Below are 16947 nucleotides of genomic sequence, written 5' to 3' on the forward strand. Positions count from 1 at the left end.
AACAAAAGAAATTATATCAATCAGCCAAAGGTACTGAGAAATGCTTCATGTTAGTCACTCACTCCTGCTGACTCTCATTTAAAGTCATCTAAAGTAAGTCAAATTGAAAATATAAATATCTGTAAAATGACAACAAAACATTACTTTTTATAGTACATTTTTATTTTCTTGCATTTTCAATTTTTCTTTCAAATATTTAAAAAACAATGTAAAAAATAAACAGCACCAAGTACAAGAAAATTGAAATGTACAGGACAATAATATTATTTAACGGTTTGCAAATGTTTCAGTGCAACACATTTTAGTGCTTTGTAAACAGAACTTCAGTGCTGTTTTGTTATGGGACAACATGGTCTCGTGTTTCCAAATATAAAAAGGTATAACAACATTAAAAACTGGTGAAAAAATAAATAAAATAAATATGCTATAAATATATAGCACAAAGTGATGTTATAAAAACTGCAATTTCCCTGTAACAATTACCATTTTCTTTAGTACAACGTTAGTGCAGTTATTTGTCAAATTAGCACCATTGTTTTAGAAAATACACTCTTCTTGGTAAAAAAAAAAAAAAAAGCAAAAAGTAAACAAAAAAAGCAAAAATCTGTCAAACTGCAGTTTGATGCTATTGCAAATGAATCTCCAAAAGTTGATTCTGTTCATCTGGACGTAGCGTTTTGTGGGAGAAACGTTTCATCACTCAAAGGCCCCAGATCATCATGTGGTGTCAGCAGGCATTCGCTTTTTGCGCTGACTGTCACGTTGTTTACCTGAAGATGTTTTAGTCCTTTAAAATAAAATAAAAACAACATTATATCATTGCTCTGTCAATATTACAGAATCTAAGTATTCTAAATAAAGTAATAGCTTAGTGGAAAGACATATGCATCAGTTTGGTTGACATGCAGTTTACATTAGTTTACAAAGGAAGTAAAAGAATAAAAAGGAGCTCTGGAGGTAAGTCAGAAAATTCCAAATGTCACAACATATTTTTAATTTTAACTTTCCATTGCATGTTTTATTACATTATTCTCCAAGTTCCCAATCTTAAAAGTCAACATCTGGCCATTTTCTGACAAACCCTGTCTCTTTAAAATCCTCATTTTATACTACTAGCATTTTGACAGTTAATCTAGTTAGTTGTAAAATGTTCTTCCAGTTGTTTCTTTCATTTTGAACTTTTGGTGTCCTGTGGCAACATTTTTGAGATGCGTTTAGAGACACCAAATCCAAAATAAGCTAAAAATTTCATTATTTCATTAGATTTACATTTCATCAATTTGATATACTTTCAACATTCTATTGTGATAGGTTTATAAAATGTTCTAATTACTGCATTATACTTTTATTCATATTTAACAGCATTCCAAATTTTTCATAGCTGGGTTTATAACTTTGTAGATGCAGAATGATGCATCAAGCCTGACTTACTCCTGAGTATCTCTCATTGTAGCTTCAGGTAGCCATGTCATTCATCTCAACCGGCCGATGTGACTGACTGTAAGATTCAAGAACAGTTACATCTGCACAAATATTTATCAGCTGAACAAAAAGACAAAAAGCAACACTGTTTAAGAGGATTACCTGCTCTGAGATTTCTTTCTAAGCCAGACAGAGATGAGTGCAGAAACACAGGCAAACAACAACGCAGCAGAGGATAGAATGACTAAAGTCCTGGATCCTATGGACAAAGAGGGGGTATTACATTTTAAATATCAACAGATGGAAAAGAAAAACTGGCTTTAAAAAGTATACATTTTGACATACCGAAATTTCTCTGATTAGATTTCTCATCCAAACCTGGAAGAAGGAACCCAAACATTTGAATCACAGGGTAATCATTAATTTATAAATCAATGACTTTGAAAGAGTTTCTCACCATCATCATCTGGAGTTGTCACCATCACCTCTCTGTGAGGAGCAGAGAGCACTCGTGCTGCACATCCCACCTGTGTGCTGTGTTTACATGAACCTGAGAGCACAGCTGTAGTGGTGACAGTGAATGTAGCGTTGGTGTTGGACACACTGACAGTGTTGTACTGTGAGAAGTTGAGGTCTTGTTGTGAGACACTGAGTGTTACAGTGGGAGCAGGTCGACCAGTGGCTGAACAGGAAACAACCCACTCTTCAGCAGAGTTTGACTCTCTGACATCAACAACAGGTTCATGCAGCTCTGTGAAGGATCAGGAAATATCATCAACATGTTTTCACAAACACACCAGCTGCTAACACATTTATGTCCACTGTTTGAAGAACTTGTTATTGGTTAAAGAAGGTAAAAGTCCTCACCATAGACTTGGAGGCAGGGTGTACCTGTGAATGAGCCTTCAGGATAAGTGTTAAACAGGCAGTGATAGCATCCTTCATCCTGCTCTGTCACATTCCTGATGACTATGGAGCAGTTCTGTAGTCCAGTATGTTTAAATTCAACTTTATTTGTAAAGCCATCATTCACTCTCTCACCATAGTACTTGCTGTAGGTGGCAACATTTGTCCCCACATCAGGAGAGATTTTCTGCCATGTGACCTGAACGACATCTTTAGTGTCCAAGAGCTGACAGCTGAATTCAGCATCTTCTCCCACTGCTGCCAGCACAGTCTGCTGTGTTTGGATCACTGCTGTTAGAGCTGTAGGAGATAAAGATCAAGGTGTAAGCCACTTTAAATATTCTATTCAAGTTCAAGTGCAATCCTTACTGACACAAGTCTAGTACCGTTTGCTATCATTATTCCTGCAATTAACAACTTTTTTTTTTGCCTCCACACTCACATTTACATTCTGCTCAAACAAATACAATATCAAATTAAAGAAAGGATCAAAGCCAGCACCTTATGAAAAAGCTGCAATCCGCAATCAGCATTCACATCAGCATTGGTCCATACGCATCAGATAATACAAAAAAAAAACCCAAAACAGTTTATATGCTTGATTTGCCAAACACACTGACAGGCTGAAAATCGTCTGCTATTGGAATGCTACTGCTGCAAGGAAGAGCCAGGATGACAGGTCAGGGAGGAGATATCATCACCGCCACCCGAGATTGGGTACCAAGCCCCAAGTGTGATGTAAGGATCGTTGAGTATGAGAGGAACTGACCTGAAACATAGGATCCTTACATCACACTTGGGGCTTGGTGTGATGTAAGTGTGATGTGTGAGAGGAACTGACCTGAAACATAGGATCATGATGAAACTTGAAACCTGGATCCTCCATAGCCGGTTACCAAGACTACTTGAAGTACCCTATGAGGATCGACTTGATGATGTGAATGGAGTACTATGGAAAATGCCCACTGTGACTATTACCAAAACTAACCAGCTGATCTACACTATAGCAGCAATGATCAGTGAGATGCTTGGCTACAAGTTGAAGAACCACAAGGAGCAGTACCCTCCATGAAGGAAGCTAGAGGCCAAGATCAAGGTAATACAGAGGGAGGTAAGCCAACTATCAGAGTGTCAGAAAGGTCAAATGAAGAAGGTGCCTAAAAAGTACAGCAAACTGTCGATACCTGAGGCCTTGGAAACTGCCAAGCAAAGAATCACAGCCTTGGCCAGCCGTTTGAAGAAGTATACCCGAGAGATCGAAGGCAGGAGAATAAACCTGCTGTTCGCCACGGAACCATCCAAGTTGTACTCTCAGTGGTAGGGGGAACAATATGAGAACAGCACCACCAAGGCTTGAGATGGAGCAATACTGGACACCCAGTATGGCTTACTGAAGGCCGGACAGCCCTAATTCCTGAAGACCCCCAGAAGGGACAGTCCCATCTAACTACTGGCCAATAATCTGTACCACACGGAAGCCCCTGTCAGGCATCATAGCGGCTAAGATGAACAGGCACATGGCTCAAAAACTTGAGCGGGGCACAGAAAGGCAGGAATACCAGAGGAGCGAAACACCAACCCCTGGTAGACAGAGCAGTCTCCCGACTGACCAGCCTGTGCACTGCCTGGATTGACTACAAGAAAGCCTAAGACTCGATGCCACACACATGGATCCTGGAATGCTTATAATTGTATAAGATCAACAGGATCCTAAGAGCCTTCATCGGGAGCTCACTGGGGATGTGGCGTACAACACTACTTTAAGCCCATAGCACAAGCACAAGTCACAATCAAGTGCAGGATCAAGGAGATGCTGTCCCTGCTGCTGTTCTGCATAGGCCTGAACCCTCTCAGTGAGATCATTGACAGGACTTTTTGGTTGAGCACCTGAAGCTCTCAAACTTTTACACAAAATACCCACTTTTATTTCCAATGAATGGGATCTATTCAAAGCCCTGCAAGAAAAGACCTCGTGTGTTAACATTAAATTTGTTACAATGTACCCTAATACCCAGGTGGGTTGTAACAAATGCTGGGAAGAATTGTAACAATTAGACAAAAGAAACAAAAAAACAGAGCCCACACCAGAGGACATGCTTCAAAGAGTGGTTTATTGCACTCATCGGGCCACGTTTGGTACTGGGCCATGAGAGTTGAGGCCCAGGTGTGAAATTTATGGTTTTCGGGGTTTTTATCATTAACTCTGTTTCCCTGGGTCTTTTCCTGTGTTGTAGTTGTGTGTTCGGGGTTTTTATCATTAACTCTGTTTCCCTGGGTCTTTTCCTGTGTTGTAGTTGTGTGTCTTATTTTGAAAGAAATACCAGAGACCATTAAAGGGCAGAGAGGAGGATGTTGCTCTCAATGTTGTTGGCACATTTCAGGAGGACGCTACTAATAAAGTAATTTAAAAAATACCACAGTTTTAGTCTTGGTCGTATCATTTTATTTTGTTGTATTTATCCGCAACACCTTAAAGGCCGGTCAGTGAAAATATTGTCTGACATTAAACCAGTCCGTGGTGCAAAAAAGGTTGGGGACTGCTGGTTTATTGGAATAAAAGAACTCTCTTTGTGACTAAACAAAACCCAAATGCACTCTGCTGTGTGTGGGTGTGTAAATTAGCTTAAGAGAACAAACACAAATACTCAATAAACAGTTCAGTGACAGGTACAAACAGGTACAATGCACCTGTCCGAAAAAGATGTAGGTCTTTGTGGTTGGGTGTGTTCTGTGGCATGGCGGCAGGGGATGAGTGGACCGGCAGGTTCAGGGTGTGGTTTGGTGTGTTGTTAAAGCTCAACACCACACACACACAATGTTGTTATATATTATCTGTATCAAAAAAACCAATGGCAGTGTGCATGTATATTCTTAATCAGATTCACAATGTTGACAGATGAATGTTGGTAGCTCTGGAGTGCAGGCTTGGTGGGCCCAAAGACTGCACAGGGTAAATTTTACCCAAACTTCTTTTGCCTTTGAGTTACCAATGCAAAGGTTTTCGTCATTCATTGTCTCAGAATCTTCAGTGTTATTTTTCAAATTTTTTTGGGGCAGATTTCACTTTCTTTTTCTTCTGCTTGCATATATTTTTCCTAAGATATTCTTTTTCCATTTTTGCTTTTTTCTGTTATTCTTCCATAAGCTTTTGCAATGACTTGGAGTATCTGCTCAGTGTTACGTGGAAGATCTGACTGACTCACCCTTCGTTGAGACCCCATCAGATGCCTTTTTCTTTTTTTTAAATATCAGCAGGCATACCTTGATCACTTTTTCTTTTCCACTATCTAGACAAGCTGTAAAAGTATATGTGTTAGCATATTTAAAATCAACAACCTATTCATACTTTGGGGAAGGGGATTGTTGTAACACATTGAAAGCATATGTTACAACTCACCCCACCCTTGTCGGTCATTGTTTAACTAACTTTATTAGCATAGTGGCTTAAAATTAGCAGGGGGCAAATGCATTACAGCTTGCCTATTTAATATACTGTTAGTCATATTATTTGGTCTGCAGCTGTTTAACTCCTAACAAAGCTTAGTGCTGGTCAAAAGAATTAATTTCATATGTCAAAATCAGTTTTCTTCAATACAATCTACATGCAGTTGCTTACAGCCATGATAACCACCATGTGAAAGAATAATAATGGATTGCATTTATATAGTGCTTTTCGGGGCCCTCAAAGCACTGTACAATTCCACTATTCATTCACACAAGGGTGGAGGCAAGCTACAGTTGTAGCCACAGCTGCCCCACAGCAGACTGACAGAAGCGAGGCTGCCACATCGCGCCATCGGCCCCTCTGGCCATCACCAGTAGGCGGTAGGTGAAGTGTCTTGCCCAAGGACACAACGACCGAGACTGTCCGAGCCAGGGCTCAAACCGGCAACCTTCTGGTTACAAGACGAACTGCCAACTCTTTGAGCCACGATTGCCCCATCGCCCCAAATCAGGGATGGAAGTGGCTAAACACTGAAGTGATCATGGGATGAGATAGGAGTCATATGATCAATTCAGTGATCCCAATGTTACAACTATACCAGGTCTCTCCTATGTGGTGCTATGGGGTCACCTGACATTGCAGTGAGGTTATTTTTCTATAAACCCCACAAATACAAGCATAGTAGCACACACTTGTGTACAGATCACTACCCTGTTTGCAACAATTGCCTTTCTGTGTTGGAAAAAAGGCAAGTATTAACTCACAGGGCATATTAGAGTCATAAGATTCAGAACTCTGTCTGTATAAACAGGCTTTCATTGAATTATGCTGGAGAATGCAGGAGAAACAAAGACAGGTTTGTGTTGACCCATCACCATCATTTCCATGAACGTTAAGTACGTTGTAAAATGTCAGAGTTTGTAGAATCAAATGTCAGAATGTGTCTTCTTAGTCTGTAATTTGTTCTATAGATGGGAAAAAAAATGACTGACCACTGGGGTGGCTGTTGGGGCTGAGTCTAAAGACACTGATGATTTTACTGCAGTCTGTGATTACAGCCACAAATGGAGGGCAGTGGACCAAGCTGTGCACGTCTATAAATCCCTCTTTAAATCATTGCAGGGTGGAGAAATAGGAACTCCTGAGTGATAAGGACTGTTGTTTTGTCCTTAACAGTGAGCCTGGTAGCTTTTTATACTCTTTGAGTTCCCAGCAATTGATGTTTCTTGAGTAAAAAGTGATTACAAAGTAGCTAAAGCCAGAACCCTGGAATCGTAAGTGCAGAGAAAAAAAAACTAAATTTTACTTTTTTTATGTTCATCTATCTTTTTAATAATGTAGTTATTATATTTATCGTATTTGCTTATTTAAATGAGAATTGATATGAATAATTCACAGAACAAGTTGAAGTGCCTTTCCTGCATACATCAGGATCATCCACACACCCCTGATGATAGTAACGCCTAAATACTCAGCTACACCCACAGAAAACACTCTTTTATGCTGCCTGTGGTTGTACCTGTATCACAACATTATCAAAATGGTTACTTCACCTTAGCGACCTCTCCCACCACCACAACTGAAACGAGTCATTTTCTTATGAGGGAACAAAATAAATGACCTTTTACTGTATAAAAAGGTCAAACTCATATATTATAATAATTAACATGCAGTCTCTTCTCACCCTTTTCAAAGGCTCCAGAAATAAAAACAGCAACAACATAAAGCAAAACTCCAAAAAAGGACATTTCATTTAAACTTCATTCATTCAGGCTGACTCTTTGTCTGGCTTTGGGCTCAGCTACTACAGTTACGGGTAAACTGTCAGCTGGTCTGATGCATATAAACGTTTAACAGGTTAGCTAAAAAGAATCATAAGATAATACATGTGAACATGATCATATAGTGAGACAAATAACAAAAAATAATCGAGAATTATCACTTTAAAGTGCGATGTAAAGGCACGTGTCGCCATTTTGCCCCCCTTTTATTATAATGGTACAGTCGATAGTTGACACCAATCTGGCAGATCGCAGGAAACTGCCGCATGCGCTGTAGCCACTCCCCACACAGCTAAATCTCCAGTGTTAAATTAACACTAGAGAATATCTATATGGGTTCACTTCACTGAGTGTTAAATGAACACTTTTGACAGTGTTATATTTTTAAAGGTAACCTAGTCAGTTTTGAAGATTAACAATGACCAACGGTGCTGATTTTCTAACACTGAGAAAATAACTCAAAATGTTAGAAATATTCCAGTGTCAGAAAATCAGCACTGCTCAGCATTAGTCATTGTTAATCTTCAAAACTGACTAGGTTACCTTTAAAAATATAACACTGTCAAAAGTGTTCATTTAACACTCAACGGTGTTATATTTAACACTTAGAGGAGTGGACCCATATAGACACTCTCTAGTGTTAATTTAACGCTGGAGATTTTGCTGTGCATGGATCACCGAACATCTGCAAATTACTTACATGTCGATCTAAATCTGATGATTAACTTTTAAGGTTGAATTAAACTGGCTTCATACCGGAGTCCACAGTAAACGCCTTCACTGGACTTTAGTTAGTTTACATCTTCATGTCACAGCACTGTACACAAGTGAAACCCTGCATTATCATCCATCCATCGGCTTCCCATTTCCAGTTCATAGTCGCAGTCGTAACCCAGCTGACATAAAGCGAAAGGCGAAAAACATACTTTCTCCACTAAATCACAGAGCAGTGTTGCAAGTTTTCCTCAAACACAGCGAGCAAGTTCTGGCGATAAGTGGAAACAAGGAAATGTCCTGTGCACTGACGCTGTAGTGCCATCTAGTGGGCTCACTCGGCAAGAAAGAGACAAATCCACACGAATGCAATGGTTTCAACTTAATATCAAGGCACGGGGTACTTTGGTTAGTCCCCCCCCATTCTCAGTCTCAACACATGATGTTTTTAACACATGTGCCGCATCAGCTCAGGGACAACACATATTGTGTGCCAATATGTGTCGGCACACAATAACCATCATTTTTTTTCCATCATTTTTTTCACCACAAACATCAATAAAATCTTTAAAAATTGGGGGGAAAAATTAACTGTACAAAGTACTCACACAAAAACTGCAATGTGCAATTAATATTTTCTGAATGCTTCAGTGCATCAGTTGTTTGTCAAGCTTTAGCACATTTTTTTTTACATTTTATTTTGTTTATTTTTTTATTTTTTATGGAAAGGCACACACAAAAAGAGAAAGAAAGAAAAAATTTGTCAAAATTTAGTTGGTGGTGACGGTGAATGTTTAGTTGGTGTCTGTCAGGAGGTGTTCACCTGTTGAGCTAAGTGTTACTTTGTTTCACTGACGATGTTTTAGTCGTTTATTAAAAGAAAACTAAAAATTATATCATTATTCTGTTTATATTCGAAAGTATCAAAGTATTCTAAACAGAGTAAAAGCTTATTGGACAGAGCTATACATCAGAGTTTAGTTGATAATACATTGAAAACTGGCTTTTAACACACCTTACCAAACTGACGCAACAACATTGTCATCCCCTATGTAGCCGGTGTATCAGAAAAACTTAGGAGAGTTTTCTCCAAGCATGACATCCCGGTGCATTTCAGACCCAGCAACACGCTCAGACAAAAACTGGTTCACCCGAAAGACAAAACGCCAAAACACAGACTTAACAATGTGGTGTATGCTGTACAGTGCAGCGAGGAATGCCCAGACCTCTACATTGGAGAGACCAAACAGCCACTTCACAAGCGCATGGCACAACACAGAAGAGCCACCTCCACAGGACAAGACTCAGCAGTCCATCTGCATCTTAAGGATAAAGGACACTCTTTCGAGGATGCCAATGTTCACATTTTGGACAGAGAGGACAGATGGTTTGAAAGAGGAGTGAAAGAAGCCATCTATGTCCACTGTGAGCGACCATCTTTGAACAGAGGCGGGGGTTTACGACACCAACTCTCTGCCATCTATAATCCAGTTTTGAGATCCCTTCCCAGACGCCTTAACGCCCACTCACATCCTGGGCCATCTGACCTCATGAATTCGCATGATAAGGTGGGGCCAGGTTTCACAATGAACACACCCGAAACTCTGGCTGATTGGGACCCACACCCAGTTTCACACCTTGGCTCAGGCGATTAGAGGATCATCAGGGGGTCCTTTTGTCCCTCTGTGGGGGGATACTCCCACTAGGTTTATATCTGGGACTCTCCACCATTTGACCTTAGAACTGAAGAAGCTTCTCGGATGAGAGGTGAAACGTCTTCAAGTAACTTAAAGCAGTCCAGACGCTTTTCTTTGCAAGCTCCTTTGACTACGATGACCTGGATGACTGAGAACCTTCACAGACATCTTACCAAACATCAGAATCACAGAGAAATCATCATTTTATAAATCAGTGAAAGAGTTCCTCATTATCAACATCATCAGGAATCGTCACCATCACCTCTCTCTGAGGAGCAGAGAGCACTCGTGCTGCACATCCCACCTGTGTGCTGTGTTCACGTGAACCTGAGAGCACAGCTGTAGTGGTGACAGTGCATCTACTCTATGCATATGTACATGTGTGAACTGTTTAAATGATTTTCATTCTTGTGTTCCAATTCTTTACAATCAGATAATCAAAAGCTTCCATCCGATCACGTTTTCTAAAAGATTTGTGGTGGAAATCTGATATAAACCAAGACGCACACAAGCAGGTTGATTTTGTGAAATTTTTTTACCTTTCAAAATGTGTTTATCAGCAGTACAGTGAGAATGACAACAGTGTGCATGTTTTAAGACGAACACACTGTAAGCCTGCAATATTGAACTAAAATAACCTGCCATGCTCACAGAATACAGTCTATATCTTAATGTGTGCAAAGGAACTCATCTACATGGAGTAAATCTTCAGGACTACATTCAATTCAATTCAATTTTATTTATATAGCGCCAAATCACAACAAAAGTCGCCTCAAGGCGCTTCATAGATACAGAGAAAAACCCAACAATCATATGACCCCCTGTGAGCAAGCACTTTGGCGACAGTGGGAAGGAAAAACTCCCTTTTAACAGGAAGAAACCTCCGGCAGAACCAGGCTCAGGGAGGGGCGGCCATCTGCTGCAACCGGTTGGGGTGAGAGAAGGAAGACAGGATAAAAGACATGCTGTGGAAGAGAGACAGAGGTTAATAACAGATATGATTCAGTGCAGAGAGGTCTATTAATACATAGTGAGTGAGAAAGGTGACTGGAAAGGAAAAACTCAATGCATCTTGGGAATCCCCCGGCAGCCTACGTCTATTGCAGCATAACTAAGGGAGGATTCAGGGTCACCTGGTCCAGCCCTAACTATATGCTTTAGCAAAAAGGAAAGTTTTAAGCCTAATCTTAAAAGTAGAGATAGTTTCTGTCTCCCGAATCCAAACTGGAAGCTGGTTCCACAGAAGAGGGGCCTGAAAACTGAAGGCTCTGCCTCCCATTCTACTTTTAAATACTCTAGGAACAACAAGTAGGCCTGCAGAGCGAGAGTGAAGTGCTCTAATAGGGTGATATGGTACTACAAGGTCATTAAGATAAGATGGGGCCTGATTATTTAAGACCTTGTATGTGAGGAGCAGGATTTTGAATTCAATTCTGGATTTAACAGGAAGCCAATGAAGGGAAGCCAAAACAGGAGAAATATGCTCTCTCCTTCTAGTCCCTGTCAGGACTCTTGCTGCAGCATTTTGGATTAGCTGAAGGCTTTTCAGTGAGTTTTTTGGACATGCTGATTTCAGCGTCACTCTGAGACAGGATATTTCTACCTTTAGAGATGTTGCGCAAATGGAAGAAAGCAGTCTTACATATTTGTTTAATATGTGCGTTGAAGGACATGTCCTGGTCAAAAATGACTCCAAGGTTCCTCACAGCGTTACTGGAGGCCAAGGTAATGCCATCCAGAGTATGAATCTGGTTAGATACCATATTTCTAAGATGTTACATGGAAACTTTCTTTCAGGAGGTTCAGTATGACACAGAGAACTTACAAAATCTTAAAAGTTTTATAGAGTTTCAGGTGAAAAGCTGCTGACATTTACTACACACATCTTTGAAAAGGAGCACAGTGTTGATTGCACATTTACCATGAGAATAAACCGTTATACCCACAATACTTGACAAAAATCGTTGATATCGTTTTATTAGGTTGACAAATATCCCAGCGTTACAGAAAAACACTGAAATGTACACAACAATGGGAAAGTACAAGAGGAAAAACAGAGACCTCTACTCATGCTGTGCTTCCATGGTAGGACAGCATGAGAACAGGAAACAAAAAAACTCCTCTGCACAAAAAGCACATAAATGTCCACAGCACAACATTGTGAAAGACATGACAAGCCACAGGAGTGGGTGGGGGGTGAGGAGTAATCCGAAGCGAACACAGCAGCCGCCCTGCACAGCGCTACCATTCCAGCGCGGCACACAGACCCGCCGTGTTCCCCCGCAGGAAACAAGCATCGAAGGCGTTTGGAAAGGGAGGGGGATGAGTGAGTGCTTATCAGTGTAAGTGTATGTGTGTGCGCGTCAAGAGTTCAGCTGAGACTATTGTTTTATTGACCAGTAAATGTCTCAACATGCTCCCCATGAATAAGCCGAGACCCCCAGTGGCCGTTTTTTGCAACTTCAGGTTTTCATGGTTGTTTGTATTAGGAGGAATTACTGCAATAAAAGCAATTTAATCGATCAGCCAAAATTATTGATAAGAACTGTTATGTATGAACCAAGAGTTATGGTGTGCTATGCAAGTCATCGCCAGTAGGGGCACCACGCCCAGTTATGTGTGTGTGTGTAACTTCTGTGTTATCTCAATAAAGAAGAAGTCAACATGCGAAGAAGCTACCGTGCGTATCAGTCAGACTCGGTATAAGCCCTGTTAGTGTTCTGACACCACAGAGGGAACATAACAAGAACAGTTTCAGGTTAGTCACTCCTGCTCATTTTTACACTTTTTGTTTCAAGTAGCTTAATGTTAAAAAATCTGCCAAAAACACAATATTGAATAAATATAAAAATAGATAAATAAAAGCAGAAACTACTGAAATAGAAACTGCAACATGAGTAAAAATGAATGCTTTGTGTGTGAGTGTTTTTCTTTTTTCTTTTCAAAATTTGTTAAAAAAAAGTCCAGAAACAAAAACAGAAGATGGACCAGTAGAAACAATTTGTCAAAACATTTCTTGCTGGTAAAGGTGAAAGTCGTGGATCGTGGTGTAATCGCTGAAACCTCTATTAAGATGATCCAGATCTACAAACACCAGAAAAAGAAAAATATTTCATGTCGCTCTTAAGGTTGCAAAATTCTGGAATTCTGAGTATTCTGGAAAGAGGGATGGCTTGGAAAAAACAAATACAAGTTCGGAGTTTGATTACTCAGAAGATGAGCTCTCTCTGTGACAGACAACAGATTTAAGAACAGTTAAATCTGCACAAACATTTATCAGCTGAAACAAAAACAAACAAACAACAACATCGTTTAAGACGAGTAGATTTCTTTCTATACCCGAAAAAGATGAGTGCAGCAGCACAGACCACCAACAACACCACAGACGACAGAATGGCTGAAATTCTGATTCCTTTGAGACAAACAGCAGAAAGAAGAGTATAATAATTTGAACAACTATCAAAAGTCAATAGACTCAATGATAAAACTTACTTTAAAACATACAAATGTTAACACACCTAAATTCCTGGGATTAGATCCTGATTTCTCATCTAGCTCTGGTAGAAGAAACATAAGCATTACAATAACAGTAGTCATCATTTTATAAATCAGTGACTTCAAAAGAGCTTCTCACCATCATCATCATCAGGAATCGTCACCATCACCTCTCTGTGAGGAGCAGAGAGCACTCGTGCTGCACATCCCACCTGTGTGCTGTGTTTACATGAACCTGAGAGCACAGCTGTAGTGGTGACAGTGAATGTAGCGTTGGTGTTGGACACACTGACAGTGTTGTACTGTGAGAAGTTGAGGTCTTGTTGTGAGACACTGAGTGTTACAGTGGGAGCAGGTCGACCAGTGGCTGAACAGGAAACAACCCACTCTTCAGCGGAGTTTGAGTCTCTGACATCAACAACAGGTTCATGCAGCTCTGTGAAGGATCAGGAAAAATCATCAACATGTTCTTACAAACACACCAGCTGCTCACACATTTATGTCAAGATGGTAAAAGTTCTTACCGTAAACTTGGAGGCAGGTTCTACCAATGAAGGAGCCTTCAGGATAAGTGTTAAACAAACACCTATAGCAGCCTTCATCCTGCTCTGTCACATTGCTGATGACTATGGAGCAGTTCTGTAGTCCAGTGTATTTAAACTCAACTTTATCAGTAAAGTCAGTATTCACTTTTTGGCCAAAGTACTTGCTGTAGGTGGCAACATTTGTCTCCACGTCATGTAAGCTTTTCTGCCATGTGACCTGAAGGACGTCTTTAGTGTCCAAGAGCTGACAGCTGAATTCAGCATCTTCTCCCACTGCTGCCAGCACAGTCTGCTGTGTTTGGATCACTGCTGTTAGACCTGTAGGAGATAAAGATCAAGGCACTTTAAATATTCAGTTCAAGTTCAAGTCCAACCCTTACTCACACAGAATGTAACACATGTAACACACACTTATACCTTCATTCTCACACTTACATGCTGCCCAAGTAGTTCTGATGCTAAATAAACGAAAGTATCAAAGAAATTATCAAAGAAAATGTGTTTCGTATAAACTGAATGTGTACCAGTCAAGTACATTTCGTTTGACCAGATTCCATTCAATGCAACACTTTACATTTTTCTTATGAAATCACACTTTTTCTTTGCTAACCTCTTCCTTTGAGTACTTTCCTCTAGCCCACACTCTTCCTTCTTAAATGAGTAAATAAACCATCATGTGGATAAGAGAAAAAACAAAGAGACCGTTGAATTGTCAGCAGCTCTTAAGAAATTTCACCTCCTGCTAAGTTTATTACCTCCTTCTGCTGCTCCGCTTGACGTCAAATCCACTTTCAGCAGTGAAATCCACTTCACTACAGAAGCTCACCACAGAGCAATAAATCGCCACACATTAAGTGTCATAAAGAAAACACAGTATCTCCCTCACCTTTAGAAAAGATCGCCACCAAAGACAAGACGATTATGACTGCGCGTCCTGCCATGTTGTCTGCATGCCCCGGGAAATTAAACATCCACGATCTCACCGTTTGTGTATGTGAAAACAAGCTCGTTGGTTCATTTCTTTGCTGGGCACTAACGTGTAGTAAAAAAGGGTGGAAACAACTAGTTACAACTCTTCACGGTTACAGGTTTTGACCCCGAAAGGAAGTGCATGAGGAGAGAGAGAGAGAGAGAGAGAGAATTCAACAGACAGCCCGTTCAAGAATAAATGATTTCAAATGGGCCCCTTACCTTCAAAACAGGAGGGGGTGGGGTGCTTCCTGATAAAGCTAATTTCATTCATAATATCGTCAATCCAAGCCCATTATGTCACAATTAATTCTTCCTGGTTTGTGCCAATCGCAGGGGGAAAAACGATACAAACCAAATGTGCGCACTAAGGTGCAAGTTTATTAGTTTACGTTGTGACGATTCTCCGATTGGGAGGGGTGTTGTTACGGAGCGCAAAATGAACACCAATGGAAGATGGACAAGAAAAGGTCAAAGCCATCAGCTGCTCAGTTTAGAAAAGGGAGAATAGAAGAGGAGGAGAAGCGAGCAAGCGGATGTGTCATTATGACGAATGTGTGACGAATTATAATAGCTGTTGATTGGCCATTTGCATACTGTGCTACACTAAAACCGGATGAAAGTATAATGTTGTAGTCTAGCTGACTTTGCAAAACAACAAAAATCCTTACACTATTAAGTTGCATTATTTAGGAACTTACTGTAATTACAAAGTAATGTATTACAATAGTCATGAACACCACAACTCCATGAAAGCATGGAAAAAAATGGTAGTGAGGATTAAAAAGGTGAAACAATTAGCAAACAAGAGACGGCACTTCTGCAGGCTGAGAAAATAAGATAGAGAGCAGTACTGACTCATAATACAGGAGTGCATTAACCTTGTCCAGAAAGGCTCTTGCAGTCACAGCAGCTACCATGTTACCATGTACAAAACAAACTCATTGATTTATTGAGTAGCAGGATCACTTCAACAATGGTTGATGATATCAAGCTTGGAAATTTTTTTCTCCATAACTCTAGATTGCACTCCAGATATTAGCCACACTGAACATCTGTCAGTTGTGATTCGGATTGTGTCATTACAAGAGAAAATAGTGAGAGAGGCTTTGATTGAGTTGAGAGACCACACCAAAGCCCAGTCTTTGTCTGAGGAGGTGGGATTATGCAGATTCAGCATTTGCACAAGGGTGTGGTATGACATCCTGAACCAAACCCACCATGTGAGCAAACTCATGCAGTCTCCCAACATGCATGTGATGTAGCAGTCAACCTGCTCAAAAAGACAGAGCGAGGTCTCTACAGCTACAGGGCAACAGGCTTTGCATCTGCACAAATGTCTGCAAAGGATATGTGTGAGGACATGAACATAGAGGCTGTTCTGCCGCAGAAAAGACTGAGATCTACAAAGCAGCACTTCTCTTACAAATCATTTGATGAGCCATTGAGTGATGCCTTAAAGAAGCTGTAGGTGATCTTTTAATGTTGCTGTTGATGCTGCAGCGTCTTCCATCCAAGCGAGATTCACCACATTAGAAAACTAAGTACTAACACATTTTCCAAATCTCTCAAATGATGACCTCACTGAACAGTGTGAGGCCCTCAGTGCTACTTTGCTTTTTCAAGGCCAATTAGAGTTGGATGCCAGAGATTACGAATTTGCCTGACTTTGCATCAACATCGCTGACCTCTCTTGAGCTGCTGAATGTTTTGCATGGCAAATGTAACCACATTTCTGGACTGCTCTGAGAATTGCAGTCACTCTGCCTCTAACTGTGGCTTCAGGAGAGAGGAGCTTTTCAAAGCTGAAACTTGTGAAGAGATATCTGAGGTCCACTATGTCTCAGGAACGCCTCACTGGTGTTGCCATCATCAGCATCAATCATGCAATTGCTGACCAGATTTCATATGATGACATTATTGATGACTTTGCACCAAGGAAGGCAAGAAAGGTTCTGATTTAGATGACAATT

The 16947-nt window shown here is 40.4% G+C and overlaps 2 protein-coding genes across 3 annotated transcripts; both read right to left on the reverse strand.

Moving 5' to 3' along the window:
- Positions 1–164: 164 nt before the first annotated feature.
- On the reverse strand, positions 165–7778 carry LOC146360618 (OX-2 membrane glycoprotein-like). 2 transcript variants are annotated; one of them, XM_084922595.1, is made up of 7 exons: positions 7458–7774; positions 2290–2628; positions 1880–2173; positions 1768–1800; positions 1585–1681; positions 1432–1498; positions 165–787 (listed from the first exon to the last, which is right to left on the reverse strand). In XM_084922595.1, the coding sequence occupies exons 1-6, from the start codon at positions 7519–7521 to the stop codon at positions 1456–1458; spliced, it is 870 nt and encodes a 289-aa protein (XP_084778721.1). In that variant the 5' UTR covers positions 7522–7774; the 3' UTR covers positions 165–787; positions 1432–1455. The 2 variants fall into 2 exon arrangements, with proteins under 2 accessions (XP_084778721.1, XP_084778720.1); XM_084922594.1 differs by lacking the exon at positions 1432–1498 and having other exon boundaries at positions 7458–7778.
- Positions 7779–12893: 5115 nt separating this feature from the next.
- LOC146360619 (nectin-1-like) lies at positions 12894–15082 on the reverse strand. The gene is made up of 5 exons (XM_084921917.1): positions 14892–15082; positions 13985–14323; positions 13600–13896; positions 13484–13522; positions 12894–13377 (listed from the first exon to the last, which is right to left on the reverse strand). The coding sequence occupies exons 1-5, from the start codon at positions 14974–14976 to the stop codon at positions 13211–13213; spliced, it is 927 nt and encodes a 308-aa protein (XP_084778043.1). The 5' UTR covers positions 14977–15082; the 3' UTR covers positions 12894–13210.
- Between the last annotated feature and the right edge of the window lie 1865 nt (positions 15083–16947).

This window comes from Perissodus microlepis, chromosome 23 (genome assembly GCF_051167445.1).
Source record: "Perissodus microlepis isolate ML-2025 ecotype Zambia chromosome 23, ASM5116744v1, whole genome shotgun sequence".
Classification (NCBI taxonomy): domain Eukaryota; kingdom Metazoa; phylum Chordata; class Actinopteri; order Cichliformes; family Cichlidae; genus Perissodus; species Perissodus microlepis.

Coding starts and splice junctions, on each gene's coding strand:
- LOC146360618 (XM_084922594.1), bottom strand. CDS start 7,521: ATGTCCTTTTTTGGAGTTTTGCTTTATGTTGTTGCTGTTTTTATTTCT. Junction 2,174..2,289: donor ACCCTGCCTCCAAGTCTATG/GTGAGGACTTTT, acceptor GATCCTTCACAG/AGCTGCATGAACCTGTTGTT. Junction 1,801..1,879: donor GACAACTCCAGATGATGATG/GTGAGAAACTCT, acceptor TCCTTCTTCCAG/GTTTGGATGAGAAATCTAAT.
- LOC146360619 (XM_084921917.1), bottom strand. CDS start 14,976: ATGTTTAATTTCCCGGGGCATGCAGACAACATGGCAGGACGCGCAGTC. Junction 14,324..14,891: donor GGTGGCGATCTTTTCTAAAG/GTGAGGGAGATA, acceptor TATCTCCTACAG/GTCTAACAGCAGTGATCCAA. Junction 13,523..13,599: donor GATTCCTGATGATGATGATG/GTGAGAAGCTCT, acceptor TTCTTCTACCAG/AGCTAGATGAGAAATCAGGA.